At 44.1% G+C, this 23,060-nt stretch overlaps 1 protein-coding gene across 1 annotated transcript in view; it reads right to left on the reverse strand.

The window, feature by feature from the left end:
• ccdc17 (coiled-coil domain containing 17) overlaps nucleotides 1-22,077 on the reverse strand; it is a 27,763-nt gene extending 5,686 nt beyond the window's left edge. The window contains exons 1-22 of the mRNA XM_069194203.1: nucleotides 22,018-22,077; nucleotides 21,078-21,400; nucleotides 20,037-20,153; nucleotides 18,900-19,125; nucleotides 17,939-18,092; nucleotides 17,460-17,588; nucleotides 17,131-17,264; nucleotides 16,873-16,992; nucleotides 15,810-16,021; nucleotides 15,234-15,319; nucleotides 14,891-15,106; nucleotides 14,106-14,328; nucleotides 12,199-12,309; nucleotides 11,106-11,248; nucleotides 7,021-7,147; nucleotides 6,083-6,175; nucleotides 5,502-5,703; nucleotides 3,816-3,919; nucleotides 3,291-3,431; nucleotides 2,102-2,256; nucleotides 682-802; nucleotides 88-204 (exon numbers count right to left, since the gene is read on the reverse strand). Coding sequence (XP_069050304.1) covers nucleotides 88-204; nucleotides 682-802; nucleotides 2,102-2,256; nucleotides 3,291-3,431; nucleotides 3,816-3,919; nucleotides 5,502-5,703; nucleotides 6,083-6,175; nucleotides 7,021-7,147; nucleotides 11,106-11,248; nucleotides 12,199-12,309; nucleotides 14,106-14,328; nucleotides 14,891-15,106; nucleotides 15,234-15,319; nucleotides 15,810-16,021; nucleotides 16,873-16,992; nucleotides 17,131-17,264; nucleotides 17,460-17,588; nucleotides 17,939-18,092; nucleotides 18,900-19,125; nucleotides 20,037-20,153; nucleotides 21,078-21,299 — 3,153 coding nt within the window. The 5' untranslated portion in view covers nucleotides 21,300-21,400; nucleotides 22,018-22,077. The remainder of the gene's footprint in view (nucleotides 1-87; nucleotides 205-681; nucleotides 803-2,101; nucleotides 2,257-3,290; nucleotides 3,432-3,815; nucleotides 3,920-5,501; nucleotides 5,704-6,082; nucleotides 6,176-7,020; nucleotides 7,148-11,105; nucleotides 11,249-12,198; nucleotides 12,310-14,105; nucleotides 14,329-14,890; nucleotides 15,107-15,233; nucleotides 15,320-15,809; nucleotides 16,022-16,872; nucleotides 16,993-17,130; nucleotides 17,265-17,459; nucleotides 17,589-17,938; nucleotides 18,093-18,899; nucleotides 19,126-20,036; nucleotides 20,154-21,077; nucleotides 21,401-22,017) is intronic.
• Between the last annotated feature and the right edge of the window lie 983 nt (nucleotides 22,078-23,060).

A 23,060-nucleotide genomic window follows, 5' to 3' on the forward strand; every position in this document is an offset into this window, starting at 1 on the left:
TGTTCCACCAGGCTTAACAACGCGCAAGAGTGTTTATACGGTGTGTTGGGCTCTGGTTCTGTGTGTTGAAGTAAAAGTCACTATTACCTGCAGTCCTGCAGTATCCAGGTTAGGCTGAGTCTCACTGCCGGACTCCACAAAGAGACCCAGAGCAGCCCAGCCGATCAGTACCAACTTCAGGGTGAACCGGTCAACAGTATAGACCTGTGGAAACACGTGCGCAAAGCCTGAGCCCACCACACCCAGAGCACTCGCCCTGAGAACTGAGCGAGCTGGTCTGTTTTCATTATTCCCAGAAAAAAGTCTCTGCTTCAAAAAGACATTCAGGCATCCATCTGTACACCATCAAAAGAGGAAAAAAAATTGTGTGCCCAGCCCTGACAGACTAAACTGAAGAAGAACATGCTTCTCTTTCTTTCCTGGGAAATAAATGTCCAATTTTATGCAACACAGACCTCTCTGTTCTCTCTGTTCTTTGATCTGTTGTTCAACATTAATGTTTAGAGAGTGTCTTGAAATACATGCTTTAAAATCATGTGAATAATTACAAGGGACGATAGTCAATAAAGACTCTCTCATGACTCTCTGTCAGAGAAAGCTGACAACTGGCTGCGGTCATTCTGTGGACACTGATCATCACGGGTGATCAAGTACCATGGAGGCTCTCAGTCTCGGCCCTACCTTCAGTAAGAGAGTGGCCGAGGGGGGCAGGCTGGGGCTGCGAATTTCTACCCGTTCACCGTATACCGGTTCAAAGATGTTACTGTCTAGGTCAATCCCAGTGGAGATCTCAGGCCCCACTCTGCCAAAACAAAAGACCACACAGAAAGGGACCCCTTACACCATACAGTATTTCTACAATCAGTGCTGGAGATTGTGGGAGTTAGTAATAGTCAAGTTCACAGGTGATAGCAAAATAGGAACATCTTTAAACTCTGGAGAGGCAGCAAAGGAAATTCAAAATACAAACGTATTGCATGCTGTAGAAAAAACAGATATTACAATTCTGAGATGGAAAAACACCAAGCCTAAAGAAGCTATTTATGAGCAATGACTTGGAGTTTATGCTGACTCATCATTTTCATCTTTTGAATACTCCTAGGAAGCTGTAAGAAGGCCAACACAATTTTAGGATACAATTAAAATGTAGAATTTAAATCAAAGGGTGTTATGTTAAAATTGTACAATACATTAGCAAATCCTCATTTAGAATATTACATCATTTTGGTCACATTGTAACAAAAGAAGATACTGCTGTTCTGTGTGTGCAGCCCCACCTGGATGATACAACGGCAGCACATAGTGCGCCAGAACGCTCACCACACATCAGCTATCAGTGGGGAGGAGAGCAGACTAATGTAGCCAATTCATAGACGGGGATTATTAGGAGGCCATGATTGGTAAGGTACAATGGGAAATTTGGCCAGGACGTCGGCTGGGGTTACACCCCTACTTTTTTCGAGAAACGCCCTGGGAATTTTAATGACCACAGAGAGTCAGGACCTCGGTTTTACATCTCATCTGAAGGATGGGAAGATATAAAATTATAAAAAGCAGGATGACAGGTCAACAGATTAACAGTAGGTGATGTCAGAGTAGACTTACTGTGAAAGAGAGTTGACTTTACACACTGTCATTAAGGTGAAAACACATTATTCTCATTGTTTCTGGGGCCCCTACTTCAAAACCCCCATCATAGACAGGGAATATATTATACATGTAAGCAATCTGAAGCCAGCTCGTGTCTTGCATTCTGTTTTAAGAAGTATCCTATATACAGTACTGACAGAAAAGTTTCAGATATACCGTATACAGAACAGTGTTGAATTATGCAATGTTTGAAGTTGAAATGTTTTGGATTTGAACTTTTCAGTGCCCTACAGTCAATAGTTGCGCAGTTGGATTCCTATACATCACTGTAAGAAGGTAAGTCATAGAGGATCCCAGAGGCCTGTAAAGTATAGGTCATAGAACCCAGAACTGAAATATATTAAGATGTTCACTTTGCTGCAGGAATTGCTTGAAACTGCGGGCATTTCTTCATTGTTTTTCTCGTGTTTGTGTAGAAGTCTCCCTGGCTGTGCTCTGGCAGGTGACTCACTGGTTGTAGTGGCGGTCGAAGATGCGGCCGGTCACTCTACTGATGGTCACGCCGTCGGGCAGGAAGCGAGCCCCGTCGAGGTACAGGTCCAGCCCATCCCCAGAAAGGAAGGGCCGCGCGGGAGGAAGCTCTCTCTTGCAGTTGATGTAAGCCACCTGGTGGGCAGAGCAGAGGTCCCTGAACAAACACCTAACACAGGGCGAACTGCAGCACCTGTCACTGTGCTGTAGCTGGGGAAATTGTAATAATAATAAAAATAACAATAATAATAATAATAATAATAGGAACAAGTAATAGGTTTATTTCATAATGATAAGAGAAGAGAGAAAACACAATGTTTCAGCTGTGAAGCCTTCTTCAGGTGTGAGAAAGACAGGGCTGACAGCAAAGGCAGGGGAGGCAGGAGGGGCAGAGAGGCCACTCGGGAAGTGCAAAGTGGAGAAGATTGAAGAAAGGTGTGAAGTCAAAACCTGCATGTGAATAGAGAAGATTACACGAAAATGTACCTGAACTATAATAATAATAGGCCAAAAAAGGCAATAAGAACAAGGTTAATTCCATGCTGAAAAGAGAAGAAAGGAAACACAACGTTTCGGCTGTGGAGCCTTCTTCAAATGTGGAATAATAAGGCCACGACTGGTAAAGGCCAGGGGGAATTGTGTCCAGGACGCCGGGGTAACACTCCTACTCTTTTCCGCACCCCAGAGAAACATTCTGGGATTTTTATTGACCACAGAGAGTCAGGGCCTTGGTTTCATCCGAAGGATGGCGCCTTTTTCTATCTGGTCATGTGCCGCCAGAACAAAGAAAAAAGCCTTTTCTCCCAAAACACAAAAACCTGGATGTTTTCAGAAAAAGTATGTCCTCACACCTCAGAGCAACTGAAAATTAGAAACTACATTCTGTGTTCATATTAAAAATACTTATGTAACTTGGGTGTGCTTATACATTCTGCATTTAAATACAGTATATGCCTTGTGTCCTTCTCCTGAAAAACATATACAGTAGATGGTGACACATAAAGGTGTTCTGGTGTATAAATTAGCCTTGGAAATGCTTGTGTTCAGAGCACAGTAGGAAAAGACATGTTTGTATTCCTGCTTTGCTCTCTGGAGAGGCCTTCTGGCCTGCCAGTAATTTCCAGACTCAACTGAGCTGCGCTGCAGTGTCTTGCTGAGCTGACTCTGACCTGAGGCCAGTCCTGGGGGGCAAAGAGGTGGATGGGGGACTCGGGGGGGAAGGGAGACTGAGGTCGGTCTCCGCTGTAGATGTGCAGGCGAACTGACGTATCACCATAGGGCTCAAAGGGCTCTACAAGGCGTTCTGCGGGCTGCAAAACAGAGACATCGAGGTTACAACAGAGTCTGGAGACAGGGAGAACTTAAAAAGCCCCCAGCGACAGTGCTGACACACACACAGCATCCTCTACTGCCAACGCAGCATCAACCGATGGCCGACAAAAGACAAGGAAACTTTGCAGGTCAAGAGAAAGAAACATCTTCAATAATTACATGATCCAGAAAAAAGTTGGGAAGCTGGATTAATGAATTTTTAGTCCTTCCTAATTTGTACACTTTTTTCATAGTTTTCACACAAATCTAAGTGACACTTCTTGTGAAACGCTCACTATTTTTTTCCCCCAGTTATTGCTTGTTTGACCTCGGTACTGGAGTAATAGTAAATGAATTCTCTGTGTTGTGCTATGAGGCTGTACCAGTGCGTTGAGGGCGAGGGCCGGGGGTGCTGGCACATGGAAGAGGGGTACCGAGTGAGTGCCAGTGTTCCAGACCTCTTTCCCTCTTCCTGGACTCTTCTGCGCTGCCAGGGAGAGAGGGAGAGAGCACCAGACACTGAGACTGGGGAGATGGCAGGAGGAGCATCGGCTACACACACCCCCCCCCCAGAGCCGCTTATTCCTGTAAAAGCACTTAACAAGACTGGTGTAGCGGTGAGGCTTATTAATAAGGCAGAATTAAGTGTTTCTGAGCTTTCCCAAATTAGGCCTCATTTCTCTGTTCATCTCTGTGGTGCAGCCACAGAGAAACCATGCAGGGTGATTTAAGGTCCTAGGACAGCTCCCAAAGGGGGATGCACTTAGCTAAGCCTGGCTATCATGATCAATGGTCATCCATTGGCGCCTATCTGTCTAGGGAGTGCCAGTTGGACATCTGGACTGCATTACTAAGTGTCAGGAGTAAGTGACTCATATCTCACCTTGATCAACCAATCAGGGACTGGTAGGGCCGAGTAACCCACGTGGGACTCTGATGCCCATGGAACTTTCAGCCAATTAATGAGCTGAAGTTCCTCCAGGTAAAAACAGGCAACACAGAGAGCCTGTGAGATTCAACAAGATTCAGTAAGATTCTGGAGAGGATTCTGTGGACTGTTCTAAAGGGAATTCAAAGGAGAATTCCAGGGCAGGATGGCCCAGGAGCAGAAGGCTCCCAAGGGCAGGACATTCTCGCAGCGCGCCTCCTGACCATCCTGAGACTCAGCCCGGACAACCACGGAACGGCCAGTGTGTCCGAGTGCCAGAACTTTCCTTTGTTCTAAGAGTCTAGAGTGGAGGTTGCCAGAGAGTAACCAGCAGCAGGGCTCGTGAACAGGTCGGAACTGTGGACAGCTGAATCACTATTCAGAACTAGCTCTTCATCAGGAACGAACCGCTCCTCTTCCTGACTTGCTGGGACCCACAGTCATCTCTTCTCCTGTGCACAAACTTTGCTAGTTAAAGCCAACAGTGAGCATCAGCAGCGCACCGTCGCAAGCCGCACAGCACAGCCTGGCACGGAGCCAGAGAGCGCGGATTGGACAGCAAAGTTTCTTTGTGCCCGCAGGAGATCTGAATCCCCAAAAATTGGATGAGTATTCAACTTCAATGCATGACAGCTCGAGAATTAAATTGTTATCCCAACCAGTTGATATCAATTTAATTCCTAAGAGTTATGTACTTGTTTTGAGTATCTAATGTAGAAGTTGTAACCAAGTTCACTTTACGAAACGGTCTTAATGAATGATATACTGAACGTATGTCCTCTTGATATAGGTAACTCTTTGTAACTGATTGAATATATACCTTTGTATTCTGATAACCCTCTCGATAAGATCTGTTAGTTTATATGCATATTCTATGTATTAATAAATGTATCCTCGTGTATTAGTACCTGTGTGTGCGCGTTGTTTGAGTTACACAAGGTCTTCTTTCATACAGATTTATACTGAATTGATGAGACATAGATGTGCTTATTGCACTGGAAATAAAACACCTTGAAAAAGGGTACAACAGCATCTGGGATTTAAATCTGACAGGCTACCGTTATGAGTCAGGAGCCCTAATCACTACTCCAGACTGATGGATGAGCCCGGGCCGTGAAAATTACTCTCAGAGCAGACTCACGCCGGGCTGCAGGGCGGGTAAGCCTCAGGACTCCCCAGGCCACAATGCACTCCTCTCGCTCAGCCAGGCTCCCTGACACCCCTTCTTCCTCCTTCTCCGGGCCCCTGGGGGCCTCTCCTGTCAGGGAGCTCCCACTGGGCCAGTGGTAGAAACGCACAAACAGAACCATGTCCGCCTCAGGCCGCAGGCTGGAGAAGAGAATCTGAAGATGAAAGAAGAGAGTCCTAGATGCTCGCTGGCTCAGCTGCAGTACTGTAAGTCTTGGCGTTTTTATTTTCGCTTTGAAGTTTTAATTTCTGAAACACTCTGGTTTCACCCTTGTCTATGCCTTTCTTGTTCTTAAATGCTGATCGTCTATGGAGTACATTTCTCTGCCAGCGCTGTAGAATTTATTAAACTCTAGAATGCATAGAAAAAGTTTCTATCTCCCGGCGTGAGTAAATGTTCAAATCGGCATTGATGTACAGAGTTGCACAAAAGAGGATTACAAATAAAGGACATGCTTTGATATTAAGGCAATCTACCAGGCTGAAAGGTTGTGTTTACTCTCTCCTGTGGTGAGACAGTGGTGCCACATGTACCTCCTGTTCTCCGAAGATGAAGTCCCCATGTTTGATGGAAGAGCTGACAGTGGAGGTGAAACACAGTATACCTCTGCTCCTGCATACAATCACCTAGGCAACAGGACAGCAAACAGGACACCTTCAGAACAGTTACAAACTGCAGAAGCTGTTTAGCTCGTCTCACTCTGTCCTCAAAGCATTCCAGCCCTGTGAATTTTCATCAGCATCAGACACTCATGGCCAAGGCGTACTACATTTTTCTCCTTTGTGCTTTGTCACAGTTCTGCCCTCAGTACATCAGCCACTGTCATAGCAGAGTAATGACTGAGGGACCTCATTAACCTGCACTGACAGCAGTGTGGATTACTGGTTAGGGCTCCAGACATATAATGGGAAAGGTTGTGGGATCAAATGCCAGGTGAGACAGTGCTGTCATGCCCTAAAGATTACTTTATTAAGTAATTACTTCATTAATATTACTTCATTAAGATGGATAAACATAAGACACTTTGGATAAAAGTGTCAACTGAATAAGCAAATAATACCAACAGAATCAAGGGGCATGAGCACTAGATTCCCATTCTTTCATGAACTCCATTGCAATATATACTGTAGATACAGAATAATCAGCTACAGGAAAACCCCGCAAAACCTGTTTTTCTAGATGTGGTTCATCATTATTCAACAATTCAACAAAACACTCCTCAACAAAACAAGGATCTTGATGTACTTTTCATTCAGGTCTTAATACATTTTAAGAATTTGGAGAACTTAGGGATCATCATGCTCCAGAGCTACTTATTTTTATGTTAGTATACAGCATGAACTTTTAGAATCACATCATCAGGTGTGGATGAGCTACGACTGCCCAAAGCAGCTAAAGAGAAGTTGCAAACACTTGTGTGTTTGAACGAATGGACTGTTAAGGGAGCAATACTCGACTCCTCCTCACTCACCTTGCCGGTTCTCTGGCTATACCCTGTCAGTCGCAGGCTGCCGAACCCCAGAGGAGCCCCTTTCACTCTGTCCACGATGAAGCCCACCCCACCTGAGGGTCCGGGACCTGCTGGCGTCTCTGCCACACTGCAAACCAACAAACACACCGTCAGTCCTGGCAAAGAGCCGACTAGACCAGCAGTTCCCTGCCTGGCCCTGCAGGAACACTGCCAGTGCCAGATTTCCCATTAGGCACTGTGGGGATGGTGCCTTGGGCCTACAAACTTTTTAGGGCCTGTGAAGGAGGGAAACACTAGTGACTAATGAAAAACACGAAAAATGAGCTAAAACAACATTCTTGTGATCGACTCTAGGTGCTCCAAATCAATAATCATACGCTGTCTGGCGGCTGTTCTAGAAACTGGAAGTATCGAAGATGGTCACTCGACTCGCTCCATCAACCACGTGGGTTAGCATCAGAAGAGTTTATAGTGCATCATGTCAATCAACTTAATTCAATTGGTGTTTACCCCTCTTTTTCAGAGTGAAAGTACCTAGGGCCTACGAACACCAAAATTCGGCCCTGAACACTGCATCTGCTGGCCTGGATTCCAGCTGAGCTCTAAATCTCCACTGCTGCCTGATGACCTGACTGATCTGCTGGCTTGCACTGACCCTGATTTAACTCGTTTCTTTGATCAGTCCTGATTGTCATAAATACCCTGATTCAAAAATATAGTTTCCAACAGCTTCAGCACACAAAAACAAGCTTGCTGTTATTTCAAACTAAACAGCTCGACACTAGCTGATCAACTGATGATGAGCAGACACAGATGAGAATGACATCTCGTCCACTTTGTTACATTTCAGAAGGCACACCTGAAAGAGGGCAATTCTGAAACTCAGAAACTGGTACAGAGCTGATCACAAATTACAAATCCCATCCGACCTTAAGAGCTGAAATCAAATTTACAATTTACAAATATGCCCCAAGGAGAAAACCGAAAGCTGAGCTTGTGATTAATAGCTCAGTTAGAGCAAAAACCAGAGGACAGTGTTCCTCCAGGAGAAGGGTTGGGAAACCACTGCACTGGACGACACAATGGTATGGAAAATTCTTACGTCCTGTGACAGAGCACTGAACCAAACTAATGTTAACATTGTACTGGAAACAATGTGTATTTTATTGCGCATTTCCAGTCCTCACAGCAGAAACAGAAATAGTGAATTTTTTACTCACATTTGATTGTACCAGTTAAAAATATGTTGTGTTATACAATAAGGGGGCCCCCTGGTGGCCTCAGGGTTTGCCTATTCCCAGGGCTGGCCCTGCTCGCACTGGTCTAACACTGTATACTTTAGGTCAACATCTGAATAAAGAGAGAATATTTGTGATCATTATTTCCTGCTGTGTGCTCCACATGACAATGAATTCTGAAAGACTGTGTGCACCGAAGGGACGGAGGAAGTACGCTGTGCTCTCTTTTCTATCCCCTGCATGACTCTGTAGAATGGCAGTGTAAGGGAGTTAATAAGCATTACCTGAAAGAAGCAGCTGTATTCAGGCAGCCATCTTACAGCCCATGGGAGCCTGTCTCATTGAGATGAATCAAAAGAGGAAAAGCGAGCACAGAACAGAGAGCACTGAGCAGAAAATCCCAGAGATCACTTACGCATGCCAAGACAGAAATGTAGACTGCGATCATTGCATGCAAAATTCAGTAGCCAGAGGTAGTAATGAAAGAGTCATACAAAAGCAACTTCAGGTCACTCTAAATAAACTGGGGTAAACCCTATCTTTTCCCAGTATCTAAGAGGTGAACAGATCAGAAAGAGCATCAATTACTGATGGTGTAGAATTCTGATCATGCTGACCAAGTGTACTGGAGGATTCACAAATAAGCTACAATTAAAATAATAATAATATAATAATAATAATAAACTTTATTTTATATTGCGCCTTTAAAGGTCGCTTCTCAAAGCACTTTACAGGATGACAACAACAATAAAAAGAATATACAAGATAAAACACAATTACAATATACAGAGGAGACATGGATGGTGGTACTAAGAAAAGCAGAAGGGTGAAGAATGGAACCAGTTAAGTAAAGGCTTTTCTGAAGAAGAGGGTTTGAGTCTGGATTTGAAGGAGTTTAGAGAAGGTGACTCTCTGATATCCTTGGGGAGAGAGTTCCAGAGCTTGGGGGCATAACAAGAGAAGGCCCTGTCACCCATACAATGTAGACGGGCTTGGGGGACAGTAAGGAGAGCAGAATTAGAAGAGCGAAGGTTGTGAGGTGGGGAGTAGGGCAATAATAGTTCAGACAGGTACTGAGGTGCCAAGCCACCTTATAGGTGAGCATGAGGATTTTAAAGGCTACACAGAATCTGACGGAAGCCAGTGCAAGGACTCCAGGATAGGAGTAATGTGAACACTTGCACTAGACCGGGTCAGGATTCTGGCTGCTGAAGTTTGGACTTACTGCAGTTTGTTCAGAGTAGATGTAGATGATACCCCAGCGAGTAGAGCATTACATTAGTCAATTCGAGAGAACACAAATGTGTTGATCAGCTTTTCAGCCACAGTTAATGATAGCATAGGGCGTAGTCTAGCAATAGTTCTAAGGTGAAAAAAAGATGTTTTCACAGTATGCTGTCATAGACATCTTCTCAAAGCTAATCAAAATGTCACACCAACCCAGAAACCTTTTAGCGAGGTTAAATAATAAAAAATGCCTCAAAATATTTTGAGATAATCAAATTCAAGATCAAGAAAAAATCACATTCAGATTTGTGGAAAAGATTGTTTTTTTCCCCCGTTATACTGCCATTGTGTATATAGGTAAGAGCTAAACAATCATCCTCAATACATCATTCCAAAACTGAATGACATCTGGTATTCCAGACATTCCAGAATCTCAAGGCTGAATAATTAAAACTCTCTAATGATCTACTGATCAGTTCACACAATCAGGTCTGAGGTGAGAGAGAGATTCAGATGTTCTCGACTGGGCAAACCTGCTAGAGCGCTGTCAGAATATTGATTATTAAAAAAGATTGCTCTTATTTCCAGACGTCTCACCTTAAGGATATATCCTTATGATCATGGAACTAAAATGACTATGAAAAAGTACTATATTCTTGATTCCACTTCATATATTTTAGGGAAGTATAACACAAATACGTTCTGCAAATGCTTTGTCTTTTATGACATTCTGGTCTAACTTTGTACCATGTGTCACTGAGGGAATGAGATTGATGCTGCTGTTTGGTCAGGTTTTCCCAGCCTAAAGTGATAAAAAGAGTCCTCAAAAATGACAGCTTGCTGCAAAAATAGTGAATTTGTGCAGTGCTGAAATGATAGATAAGATGCATTACTATACTATTACAGTATACTATTTACTGTTTTTTTGTTCTCTATTTGTTACCATTTATATATTGTCCATTTACACCCTCCTTTGGGTGGTTTTGTTTCCCAGTTGAAAAGACTACACATCTGCTAAATATGAAATATGGTAAGCTTCTTTTTGTCTAACATCATGGTCACTGTGTTTTCCTCATTATTTCCTCAAGCACAGTTTACAGGTGAAGGGATCCTTCATCCCAGAGCCCCTTTAACTCGCATTGCATTTAGCAAATTCAGGATCTTGTATAGATACAATGACTGCTGATTGCTTTTTAAACAGAGGTGCATATGTTTGTGTAAAATAGCCACAACAAACACAAAATGCTATAAATGTTACATAGGATATTGGACCTGTGTTTGTACAGGTTTTGTGTAGGTTCTAGATGAGGACTTTTTATTGCAAAAGGTTCAAATCATCCAAGTGGATGCTGCACATTGGTGGCGGTGGACGGGAGTCCCCATTACCTGTGAAGCGCTTTGAGTGGAGTGTCCAGAAAAGCACTATATAAGTGTAAGCTATTATTATTATTATTATTAGATGATCAAACACCAGACATTTCCATCTATTCTAGTGCAGTTGTTAATGCAAACATTTAATTCTGTGCAGATATACCTAAATAAACTCTGGTTTAGATGAAATCCTGCAATAAAATCGATTCCAAGGTCCAGCATTTGATTACCTCTGGCTCTCTTTCTCACCTCTGACTGGACCCCTCCATGGGGGGAGGAGGGTCCACATGATCTGTGGGAGGAGGGAGGGAAAGGTAGTGATTGGCCGAAGGATGAAAGGAAGTGAGGACAGTGGGCGGGCTCTCCACATGGGCCACTGGGCGGATAGCCACCTGCAATGGAAACCAGTAACAATATTTTTTTGTTGTTTCTTTCTTTTAATTTGTGGTTGCATTTATTTTATATTTTTTAAATTGTCAGCTGTTCAAGAACAAGTTTATTGTTGCAGTTCCTATAGGAGTTAATGCGGATTGGATCATATATTTTATGACACACTGTAAGCCCTACACTTCCTAACAGGAGAGTTAGCATGGTCAGGAGAATCCATTAGCTGAAAGCTGCTCGTCCTGGTGAGGGTTCTGGAAGAACAGGGTGTGGATGGACAGGACAGGATGCCAGTCCATTGCAAGGACACAAAGAGACAATTCTGAATAGCATATCTAACCTAGCCAGATATCTTTGGAAGGTGGGAGGACCCCGAGCAAATCTATGTGGAAGTGGGAAAACACACAAACTCCACCCGTAAGGGTCCCTGGTCCAAAACAAATATCAGAACTCAAGAGCTGTAAAGCAGCTGCACTAACTGCCACCCTCTCCATCTATTTTCATAAAAAAAACAATTCAACAAAAATGAAGGCCAGATAAAAAGCACTTTGAGGAAATTCGTTAAAATAATGTGCCTTTCTCCAGATTGGTTTAAATGCTGTCAAGAAGAATTTTCCATTAAAAAGAAAGGAAAAAGTCAAGCAAAAATAAAACAGATATGACTGTGACTAACTTTTACATTACTTTTTAGCTGCTTTGCATGATCATGTTCCATATTATTTTAAGGAGGAACTGAGCTATGATGTTTGACAGCCAGTTTACAAATGTATTCATTCCAGCTGAATACCTAATGATTCATTGGACCAATTAACTGTGTAGTTAGCGGCACATTGCTGATTGCACTGCCTAAAGCTCTCTGTAAAACCCGCTCTGTAAACTCTGTAAAAATGTCTGTCCATGACCAAAGCCGCAGCCCCTGCAGTGGAAGGGAACACAAGTGGCTGGGTGTCTGACGTACCAGAGAAGGGTACTTGTACTGGCTGGCATAACCAGGGTCAATTCTGGCCAGGGCCTGCACATCTCCGTCTCGGGCATTGACCACTCTCAGGTACAGCTCCGCCCCACCTAGCTGGGAAGCGAGAGTCATGGAGTCAGGTGTGTAATAATAATAATAAGAAGACGACGATGAAACATTATTTTATATAGCACCTTTAAAGGTGGCTTAGATGCAAGATGACAGTACAGTAGGAGCAGAGGGGTAAAGAACAGAACCAGTTAAGGAAAGGCTCTTATAAAGAAGAAGATTTAGAGTCTAGATTTGAGGGAGTTTAGAGAAGATGACTCTCTGACATCCTTGGGGAGAGAGTTCCAGAGCTTTGCAGAATAACAGGAGAAGGCCCTTTTACCCATAGAGTGAAGACGGGCTTGGGGGACAGATAGGAGATCAAAATTAGAAGAGTGAAGGTTGAGAGGTGGGGAGTAGGACGATAATAGCTTAGACGAGTACTGAGGTGGCAAGCCATGCAGAGCCTTATAGGCGAGCATGAGGATTTTGAATTTGATATGAAACTTGACAGGAAGCCAGTGCAAGGACTCCAGGATAGGAGTAATGTGATCACTTGCACTAAACCTGGTCAGGATTCTGGCTGCTGAATAATGGACATACTGGAGTTTGATCAATGTGGATTTAGAAACCCCAGCGCGTAGAGCGTTACAGTAGTCGATATGGAAGACAAATGTGTTGATCAGCTTTTCAGCCACAGTTAGTGATAACATAGGGTGTAGTCTAGTGATATTTCTGAGGTGAAAGTACGATGTTTTAACAATATGCTGCATGAGTTGGTCGAATGTCAAGCCTTAATCAAGTAGTGATTACATCGTAGTGAGAGCAGCGGAGTGAGAACATCCCTTATATCAGTTAAATCTGCAGAACTGTGCAGTTTCTCCAACTTTCTTCCACACATTTGCCACATTTGCCTTACTTTCCAATTACTTCAGTCTTCTCCAGGGATGAACTTTATCATAACCTGAACTTCCATATGCTTTTACTATGTTTTAGTTTACTTTACAAAGATACCATCTTGACTAATCACAGTGAACACAGGGATCTTTCATTAATAAAATAAAAATGCCATGTCTGTTGTACAAATATCAAGCTCATGCGTAACAGTTTGCATGAGGCCCTGGCTGATATGATACAATGTTTGACTCAGGCAGTCCCAGGATTATATTCTCTGCCTGCTATATGGCCAGCAGCCATATCAACCTGCAACTCACAACTGGCAAGTGAGCCTGGTCAGTACCTGGATGGGAGACCGCCTGGGAAAAACTAAGTTTTAACCTGGAAGAGATGTTAGTGGGGCCAGCAGGGGGCGCTCACCCTGTGGTCCACGTGGGTCCTAATGCCCCAGTATAGTGATGGGGACACTATTCTGTAAACAGGCACCGTCCTTCGGATGAGACGTAAAACGGAGGTCCTGACTCTCTGTGGTCATTAAAAATCCCAGGGCGTTTCTCGAAAAGAGTAGGGGTGTAACCACGGCATCCTGGCCATTGGCCTTTACCAATCATGGCCTCCTAATAATCCCCATCTATGAATTGGCTTCATTATTCTCTGCTCTCCTCCCCACTAATAGCTGATGTGTGGTGAATGTTCTGGCGCGCTATGGCTGCCGTCGCATCATCCAGGTAGACGCTGCACATTGGTGGTGGTGGAGGGGAAACCCCATTACCTGTAAAGCGCTTTGAGTGGATTGTCCAGAAAAGCACTATATAAGCGTAAGCAATTATAATAATAATAATAATAATAATAATAATAATAATAATAATAATAATAATAATTATTATTATTATTATTATTATTATTATGTTAGATTGTGTCCTCTCAATGTCTATGATTTGGTAAGTGAATGTGTATCATCCTACCTGGGGAACTGTGTTGAGCTGTCCGGCGCTGAGGGCTGGTAGAACCGGCAGAGCTCGGAATGGAACCTTCCAGAAGCCGCTCAGGACCCGGTTGTGCTGGTCGAACAGGTCCAGTCGGGCCCAGCCCCTCGACAAAAGCCGATGGACCTCCTGCCCATAGGCGTTGAAGCCTCCCGCAGCTTGAAGCTCTACCACTAGATTTATAGAGGGCGATGGGTGCACCCTGTGGGAGAGCTGGTGGTGTCATTGAAGGGCTAAACTACAGGAACGCTGACAAAACCGAGGGCAACAACCATGGCGCGGAAAATGGCAACATTGTGTTTGTTAAAGGCTGGACAGTGGCCTGTATTTGAAAGGTTGTCACATATGCTTTAAAATGTTCTTCTATTTAAAAGACCTGGAGGGAAGTTTGAAATCATAAGTACAAAGAGGACCACAGTATTATGCACCCTGGCCTTTTAAAGCTGTAGCTGCCAGTTCTCATTCTACAAACTCTAAACTCCTCAATTTGTAATGTTTGATTACAGTTTTAAAGCTAACCCTATATTGACTATTACCGGGGGGGGGGGGGGGTGTCATGTGTGATGCATTATGTCCCCGTTGGGAATATAATCTTAAACTCAAAGTATCAATAAACAGTGTCTTAACTCTGGGCTGAACAAAATCAAATTGCAGGCAGATTTTGTACAATTGTTGTGACAAAATCCATTGCTTCAATCTGCATTAAAACAATGGAGTGTATGAAGGGTCGGTACGAATAAGCTCTGTGAGGCAGTGTATGTTACCTGGGCACAGGCTGCTTGACAGACAGGGTGGCAATGTTTCCTTGGTGCCCGCCAGTGACATAAGGCAATGCCCCTCCTGCTTCACAGTACACCACTGGCAGGGGCGACGGCCTGCCCATTTTCTGGCCCCCAGAGTAGAGTCCCACAACCAGGCGTGCCATCCGCAGAGTGGGCTCCAGGCCCAGGATGAAGTCATAGAAGATCACAAACCCCGCCCTGCACACAGACAGTACACTGAATCAGGTCCCGCGGCACCAAGACAAAGCACAGATCTCCAGAGTGGACCGCGCAAAAACACAGAAGACTAACAGCCCGACTCCAAGGAAATGAGCAGGAAACTTACTCAGGGTCGTATGGTGCTGGGCCCAGGGCTTCAAGGGGGTCCAGGACATGTGTGCCTATCAAGGGGGTCTGAGGCCTCGCTGCTTCCTGAGAGACAGGCAGTGAAGGTATTATAGCCAAAGCTCCTTTTAGACACTAGTTAAGAAATGACCATGACCTCCTGTCAGGGTTTAAAAAAGATCTCTCACTTAGTTAAATTAAGTTTTCCCTTATCTTCACTACACTATACCGTGAAATGTGATTACATTTAGTAAGCTTGCCATTTCTATGGTAGTTCAAGTAGGCAGCTGCGTCAGCATGCGTAGGCTGCAAAGGAACAAGTAAAAAGTTTATTCCATGCTGAAAAGAGAAGAAACACAAAGTTTTGGCTGTGGAGCCTTCTTTGGGTGTCACACTCTTCTCTTTCCAGCATGGAATAAACCTTTTACTTGTTCCTTTGCCATTTCTATAGCCTGTAATCACCGCATGTGCCCAAGGTGTCAATGATGTTGTGAAGAGTTTAAGTCAGTTTATTTCTGCTCAGCTCTCTGCATGGCACTGAAACTGCCCGCTGGTGAGGGGGAAGAGAGGGGCTAACCGTGACCGGGGGTGCAAGGGGGTGCCCGAGTCTCCCAGGGGCACGCAGAGGGGGAGGCAGGAGGAGAGGGGGCGGGGGGGGAGGGGGAGGCGGCCCTCCGCAGCGGGGGGCTCTCTCCAGGTCTCTCCGCAGACTCTCGATCTCCCGCTGCACAGCCGCCACCTGGCGCACGTGCTCTCCCTGCATCTCCAGGAGGGCTGCGCCAGTCGCCTCTGAAACAAACACACACACAGGCACGCCGTCAGAACTGGGCCGGAGCACAGCGTGCGTTCAAGCCCACTTGCTCTCACGTCTTCAAACCAGTCTGAGGATCTCACCCACCACACTGATAGCAGCCTTCTGTGTTTGCAGAATACAAACTCCATTACTTCCCCCCTCGCTGGCTCCTCAACCCAGGAGTCTCTGCGAGACCGAATGTAAACCACATTGCTCTAGCAAGAATCACATCTCTCCAGGTCCGCTGTTGATGAGCGAGCTATTCATCAAATCTATATTCACACTTTTTTGTTAAAGGAATGTGTTTTTTCACCCTTTATTTTACAAAATGTCTAAGGCCATAATATGTTGGACATTACCCCACCCTAATACATCTGTACAAATGTACAGGCTGTGTATCGTGTCATATTTCATATATATTATTAGGTGCTGACTGTTCCTCCCAAAAACGACTAGAAATTGCTGCTGGCTGAAGACGTAATTCAGCTTCAAGGATAAAAATTTCCTTTTACTGCCTGTTTGAATGTGAATGTGTTCTAATGGAAAATTTAGACCCTAGCAAACAAAATTTGAAGAAAGCAGGATAAATGAGACCAAACACCATCTTTCAGACAATTACTTTATTTAAAAAAATATAGTAGCTCATAGGGTGTTCCTCTAGGCCACCTTGCGACTTATGTACAAGTACTAAGGGGAACAAATCTAAAATCAGACAAAGACGCATGTGTTCGTATGTCGACCATTTTGTTCTGAACGGGTAATGTGTTTCATCACCAATGATTAACAAAATGGAATCATAGTGGTTTAGTTCAGGGCCCGGGACCAAGTCTGAGTGAAGCAGCCCTACCCTCCTCCCCCCGTCTCTCCCGGTTCAGCTGCAGTCTCAGGATCTCCTCCTCCAGACGTTGGTTCTCGCGCTCCACAGCCAGCAGCTCCGAGTCCAGCCCCCGTGGGCGGAATTCCCCTCCTAGGGGAGACACACAGACAGATGCGCTAAGGCTCTGGGCAAGGGGCAGTCTGCCTCCCTGCGCAACTCCCAGGAGCTCACGCCAGACACACAACCTCCCAAAGGAGTGTGTGAGATCAGGTCACGGGGAATACTCACTCCTCTTTTTTTGCCGGTGTTCCGCTTTGGGCCCGGCCCGTTCCAGGGTGTGTGCTTCTGCCTGCAGGTCATGCATCTGGGCCAGAATCGCAGGATCAGCACCACCAGACTGCATATAGGCCAGCCTTAGAGCCCTACCAATCCCAGCACAAACAGAGCAGATGAGACAGCCTGATCCAGCAGGCCTTAAACACAGTTCAGCACAAAAGTGGGACACCCTGCAGTCTTCACTCACGCCTTTGCTCAGGCATCTGTAAACTGGGGGCAGCTGAACGAAACAGGAAGTCCTCTCATTTAGTATGACAGCTCCTGGGCCAAGAATTTCTCACCTGATCTGAGTGGACAGGGGGCCGTCTCCAGATGCAATGAAATCAAAAGAGATATGCTGGTGCTGTTCCTTCTTGCCTTGTAGAATTATAGGGTTGGTGGTTTCGGCCTGGGGAGGAGCTGCTTTAGTCCTTTGTGAAAGAAATATCGGTAGAAAGTTGTGCAAATGCCTTTCCAAAGGCAAGTTTTTTAAATTGTTCCTGACCCCTTCATGGAAAACAGCTTGTACTTGTGTTTTAATCTTATTTACCTCTCCTTCTCCTCACCTTACTGCACTAGTTCCTTTTCCTTCACAGCCTCTCACACATCCTTTTTTTCTGTTTTGTTCCACCTCTGAGATAATATTTCCTGTATGCTGGAGTTCTCACTGCTTTCCTCTCTCACATCGAGCTCTCCCGTCTCGCCTTTCTTTCCTGCATTACTCTTCACAGTCTGTCCTCTGCTCTTTGCTCTCTCCGGCTCTCCCCTGCCCCTCTCTCACCCCTGCTGGCCGTGCAGTGCTTCGATCTGCTCTCTCAGCTCGTGCAGTGCCCACTCATTCCTCTCCTCCTGGGCTCTCAGCTCCTGAAGCATGCCCTCAATGTGGCCTGCAGCACTGTCCTTGGCTGAGAGCTCAGACAGCCTTTGCTGAATCTCTGGCAGACAAAAAACATACAATTAATAACACACAGGAAAGCCAGAAACAAGAGGAGCTCGCTCAACACAGCTTGTGCCCCCTGTAAAAATCCAGAGAGGCACACAGATCTCTTAAAGACACGAGATTGTGTGTTTTAAAGGTTCAGAGATTGAATGATAGAAAGTTTTAGATTTGGTTGCAAGCCCTTCACATTTACACAAACTGCAATATGTTTATGCAACAAAATAAGTATTTAAAAACAGAATTTCGTAAAGTTATTACTTGCTAATGCAGGATTAGCCTTGTTCTTAAATGCAAAAATAATTCAAAGAGGACTGTAATTCACAAGTATGTTTGCATACAAATGTATCCTTCTTTTCTGTTTAAAAGTCCTGGGGTTTATATGCATTTTGTTATATCTATCATTGAACATGTATTTGATTTTTTGATATAATAACTGTGAAATAGAACATTTCCAGTGACCTTAGGAATTTACCAATCATGGCCTCCTAATAATCCCCATCTATGAATTGGCTTCATTACTCTGCTCTCCTCCCACTAATAGCTGATGTGTGGTGAGTGTTCTAGCGCACTATGGCTGCCGTCGCATCATCCAGGTGGGACTGAACATTGGTGGTGGTGGAATGGAGTCCCCATTACCTGTTAAGCGCTTTGAGTTGAGTGTCCAGAAAAGCACTATAGAAGTGCAAGCAATTATTATTAATTATTATTTTTATAATCTGTAGTGCAGCAGAACCATATAGTGTAAAGGAAAATGAAGACTGCTCTCCTCATCATTTCTGTTATTCCTACAACAAACCTGTACCTTCTCTCTGCAGCTCCAGCTCATGGTTCCGGGCCTGGATATCCGCTAGGTGTCGGCCATGTGTCTCTGCCACCTCTCGTACTCGTTCCATGTGTTCCCAGTTCCTCCGTGGGCTCATGCTGGGTCCAGGCTGGGCCCATGTGTTCGCATGATCTCTCTCGGCCCTCTCAGCCCAGGTGGGGAGAGTGGGCATGCTCTCCTCAAGGGACACCCTCAGCCTGTGGAACTGGAGAGTCACAAAGAAGACAACTTTCATTCATCTCACCGGGATTACAAGGGCTCCTGAAAAAAGAAACAACAGAAAGGCTGCCAGCTGCTTTCTGGAAAACCAAAGCAAAGCACTAACCCAAGCATACTGTCAGCCTGTGTTGATATCCCTGAACATCAGACTAAAGCAGTGTTTGTAAAAATCAGCATCTGTACTACTGTGCTGCTTACTGACCTCATGAGTTACCACTGCCACATAATAATAATAATTAGAATAATAATAATAATAATAATAATAATAATAATAATAATAATAATAGTTCTAAACTGAAGTTCTAGTGGGATGAAGACAACCAAGTCACTTTCATGCTAGTTCTTCTCAATGGGATTATAACATAAATTCTAATAGAAATATCTGTATCTCTTTCACAATTCCCCCTGCATCCCCATCAACACCCTACAGCAGACTCCCTAGCTCACTGCATACAACAATGGGGCAGGAGGAAGGGATTGGGCAGGCTACTGACCTCAGCCTCGCCAAACACTGTACCCATATTCGTCTTCTGTCATATTCTGTAGGATCTAACTGAGCTACTGAAATCATAATTATTCCCAGTGACATTTCCTGAAACCAACTGGCAAATTCCACTCGGCATGGGGGTCCCATCCAATATCCTATGGCCAGGAAGCTGACCCTCAGCCAAGCTGGTTAGATCATATCTCACTATACCTACATATTCATTAAACGTGCTCAAATGTATATAACTCTTTAGTATTAATCATTGTGATCTGATTTTGCAAGGGATCCCCAGTACTTTGCACATGCAGTAGACAGAGATTTTAGATGTAAAACCTCATCCACTACCCTGCGTGCACCTCTACAATAGGGGTGTCCCACACAATGGTTTCCGGCCCGGAGACAGAGCTTACCTCATCGGTCAGCTGCCTCAGAGCCAAGCTGTCGGACAAGCTGCCCTGGGGCTCTCTGTGTGCTGCTCTCTCCTCCCGCTGCCTCGGGCTCTCTAGCACGGTCCTCTGCTCCCTCAGCTGCAGGCAGAATTCAGCACAGTGAGCCGAGTGACGATACAGCGTGGACTAACACAGGAGACAGCGCTCCGCACTCCACACACACCGGGAAGTCAACTTTCTAATAATTAATTTCTGCTAGTCTAGGCGTGGGGCTCCAATACACATTTTAATTAAATGAATTCTGTAAATGAACAGTGCAGGAATAATGCTACTAACCACCCACAAGAGAATTTGTTCTTGTAATGCTGCTCACTCACAAGATAAAATACATGCAATTACAAAGACACTGTTGTTTCCAGAATTTTTGAGAATCTAAATATGCAGAAAACTAAAAACAAGCTTTTCGGCAGGTAACGTTTCTGCACTGTCTGAATAAAATGGAAAAAATTCCATCTGCTAACTTTTATGAAGTTGTGATATAGGAACTGTTGTGAGGTTAGGTGAGAGGCAAATCTGATTATACATCTCTCATGATCTCAATCTTATCAATGCTGCCTGCCATGGCACAAGGTTTACAACTGCAGACACCCAACAACCTGTGCTAATGGCTGTTACCAAGGAGATTACAACACACCTGGCTTGGCTTGGTACATAGGCTCCCACCCCATAGCTGTCCAAAACAGGGTAACAAAGACATAGAAAACTTTCACTGTCCCTTAATATAGCTAAAAGAAAATAAATTATCTAATTTTGTATAAGGAAAATGATCCTTTAACAACTTTAAAGTGAAATTCACAGATCTGAAATGTAGAAGGTAAAAGTGTCTTTGCAAGTAGGTGTAAAAGGAACTGGTCTCATTGATCGTGGAGATTTTAAACAGTCTCCGTACAGACTTGGAAACGCCGGGGAAACAGGAAACGAGAACACTTTTCGTTTTGGTTAAGAAAAAGTGTCCAGCCCGAGACCACCTAGACACCTGTTCTACACATCCGTTAGGTTTACCCTTATGAAGTCTGGGGTCTGTGTCCTGAGGGGCTCCCTTCCTCTCCAGGAGTATCTGTTTCTCTCGTCCTTCTCCAGGGATTCCGCGTATCTGCGGTGTAAGAGAAAGGGGTCCCCGATATCGCTGCCGATGCAAAAATGTTTCCTGTGTTTTTCCAGCAGGCCTGGCGAACGGAAAACCATGTTGCAGTTCTGACAGCGGAACTCCCCCAGCTCGGACATTGTTCCTTATTTGAACTCCAGGCTTAAATCAAAGGGTCGTCAACGATTCTATTTGAACATCTGGAAGCTTACAAGTCAGTGGAACTCCTCCATACCCATTGCTGAAATGAAAACGATTCAACGTCTGCTTAATAATGATTAAAATTGTAATGCACAATTTATCTTCCGAGATCAAGCGCCGGCGGAAAAAAATGCAAAACATATTTAATACGTTAGAAGAAGTTTAAAATAAAAATATATTGTTCTAGCATTAGGTTAGTTGGCTGCAATGTGAGCTCTCAGATGAAGAAGGCGTTAACAGTCGAAAGTTTGTGCTCCTCTTTCAGCGTGGAACGTAACTGGTTTTATTATATAGTTGCGTGTAAAATAATAAATCCTGAAAATATCATTTTTATTAATTTTTAAAATTAATATTAATGTGAAAATGTCGTAAAAGGTCACTTTTAAATAAACAGAAGTACTTGTTATTGCTTCAAAGTATAACCTGTTCCTTTTGCACATGCCCTTACGGTAAAAGTTTATGAACACTAAATGGCCCTGGAAAGGTCGTCTTCTAATTATCGAAAACCATTTGTAACCGACAATAATATTAAACTGCGGGTTTAAAAACGCACCTACATCCCGACATAAGCTTCCAGTTTATTTTTCACACAATTTTTCTAATCACTAACTTTGAAGAATTTAATTCGTATATATTACGCAGATCTTTCTTTCTTACCATCTTCGGTGCGTAACTGAGATCACCTGAAAGCCGCAGTCCAGTCACGCAGGTGCTGCCTGTAATGTTTGCTGGTTACTGTCTCCTAGTCCCTACCCTACAGACGCTGATTTGGTCCATACCCCTATCCCAGTGCATTGTGCCACATTAAATAAAAGCACGAGAAAAAGAGATTCAGAACACAAAGCTGTGTCAGTGTTCTGTGTAAAAAGTCGGTTTGAACATCATGGGAGCTGTTTTTAATAAGCTGCTGAGTAAAGAATATTTTAATCTTCCTGCTATCAGTAGTATTGTCAATATAGTTGACCCTTACCTGAAGGAAAACAGGACGTAAAGAAAGGGTTTCAGAAATCAAACAAAGCTGTATTCCCGTGCTTACAGTCTGGGTAATTGGAGACTGCGCTGTTCTGCTTCCTATGGTCATATACGGGTTTTATTCTGGACGAAGCCGTATTGAACAGTATTTCTCGCGTTGTGAACGTGTACACACGGCGGTCCCCCGGGTTCCGGTTAGTGTGTAATTACGCATCAATGAAAAAACGGAGGTTTTAAAAAAAGATAATTAGCTCACTGATAGTTTGATGTAAAGGCTGTGGAAATATCCACAAGTCGTGGTCTTAAAATGCATTTCGTTTGAAGGCGTTCTGTGCTTCCATTGCGGAGATATGGACAAAAGAATATTCGTGTTTGGTCAAAAAAATCATAAAAACGAAAAAGTAGATGCTGAGAAAGCATTCACAATGTATTTTATACACAAAGGAAGTATTCTCGCAACTCTAAGAGGTTTTGTGTAAACGCTACAGGCGAGTAGCCTGGTACTACAACTGATGCGGTAGCACTGAATTTTCGAACTTCAAGCTAACTTTACCCCGGTAATTGCAGCAGATATAGAAGACTTCCCGAACTGATTTGAACACTAAGGTGATGTGTGCTTTAGGAAAGCTCTTCACAACAACAATCTACCAATTATTATTATTCGTATGAGCTTAACATGCAGAAGTGACAGTTATATTGTCACAGTCAGGTGCCTCAGCCAGTCGCGG

The sequence above is a fragment of the Lepisosteus oculatus genome, chromosome 9 (assembly GCF_040954835.1).
Source record: "Lepisosteus oculatus isolate fLepOcu1 chromosome 9, fLepOcu1.hap2, whole genome shotgun sequence".
Taxonomy (NCBI): Eukaryota; Metazoa; Chordata; class Actinopteri; order Semionotiformes; family Lepisosteidae; genus Lepisosteus; species Lepisosteus oculatus.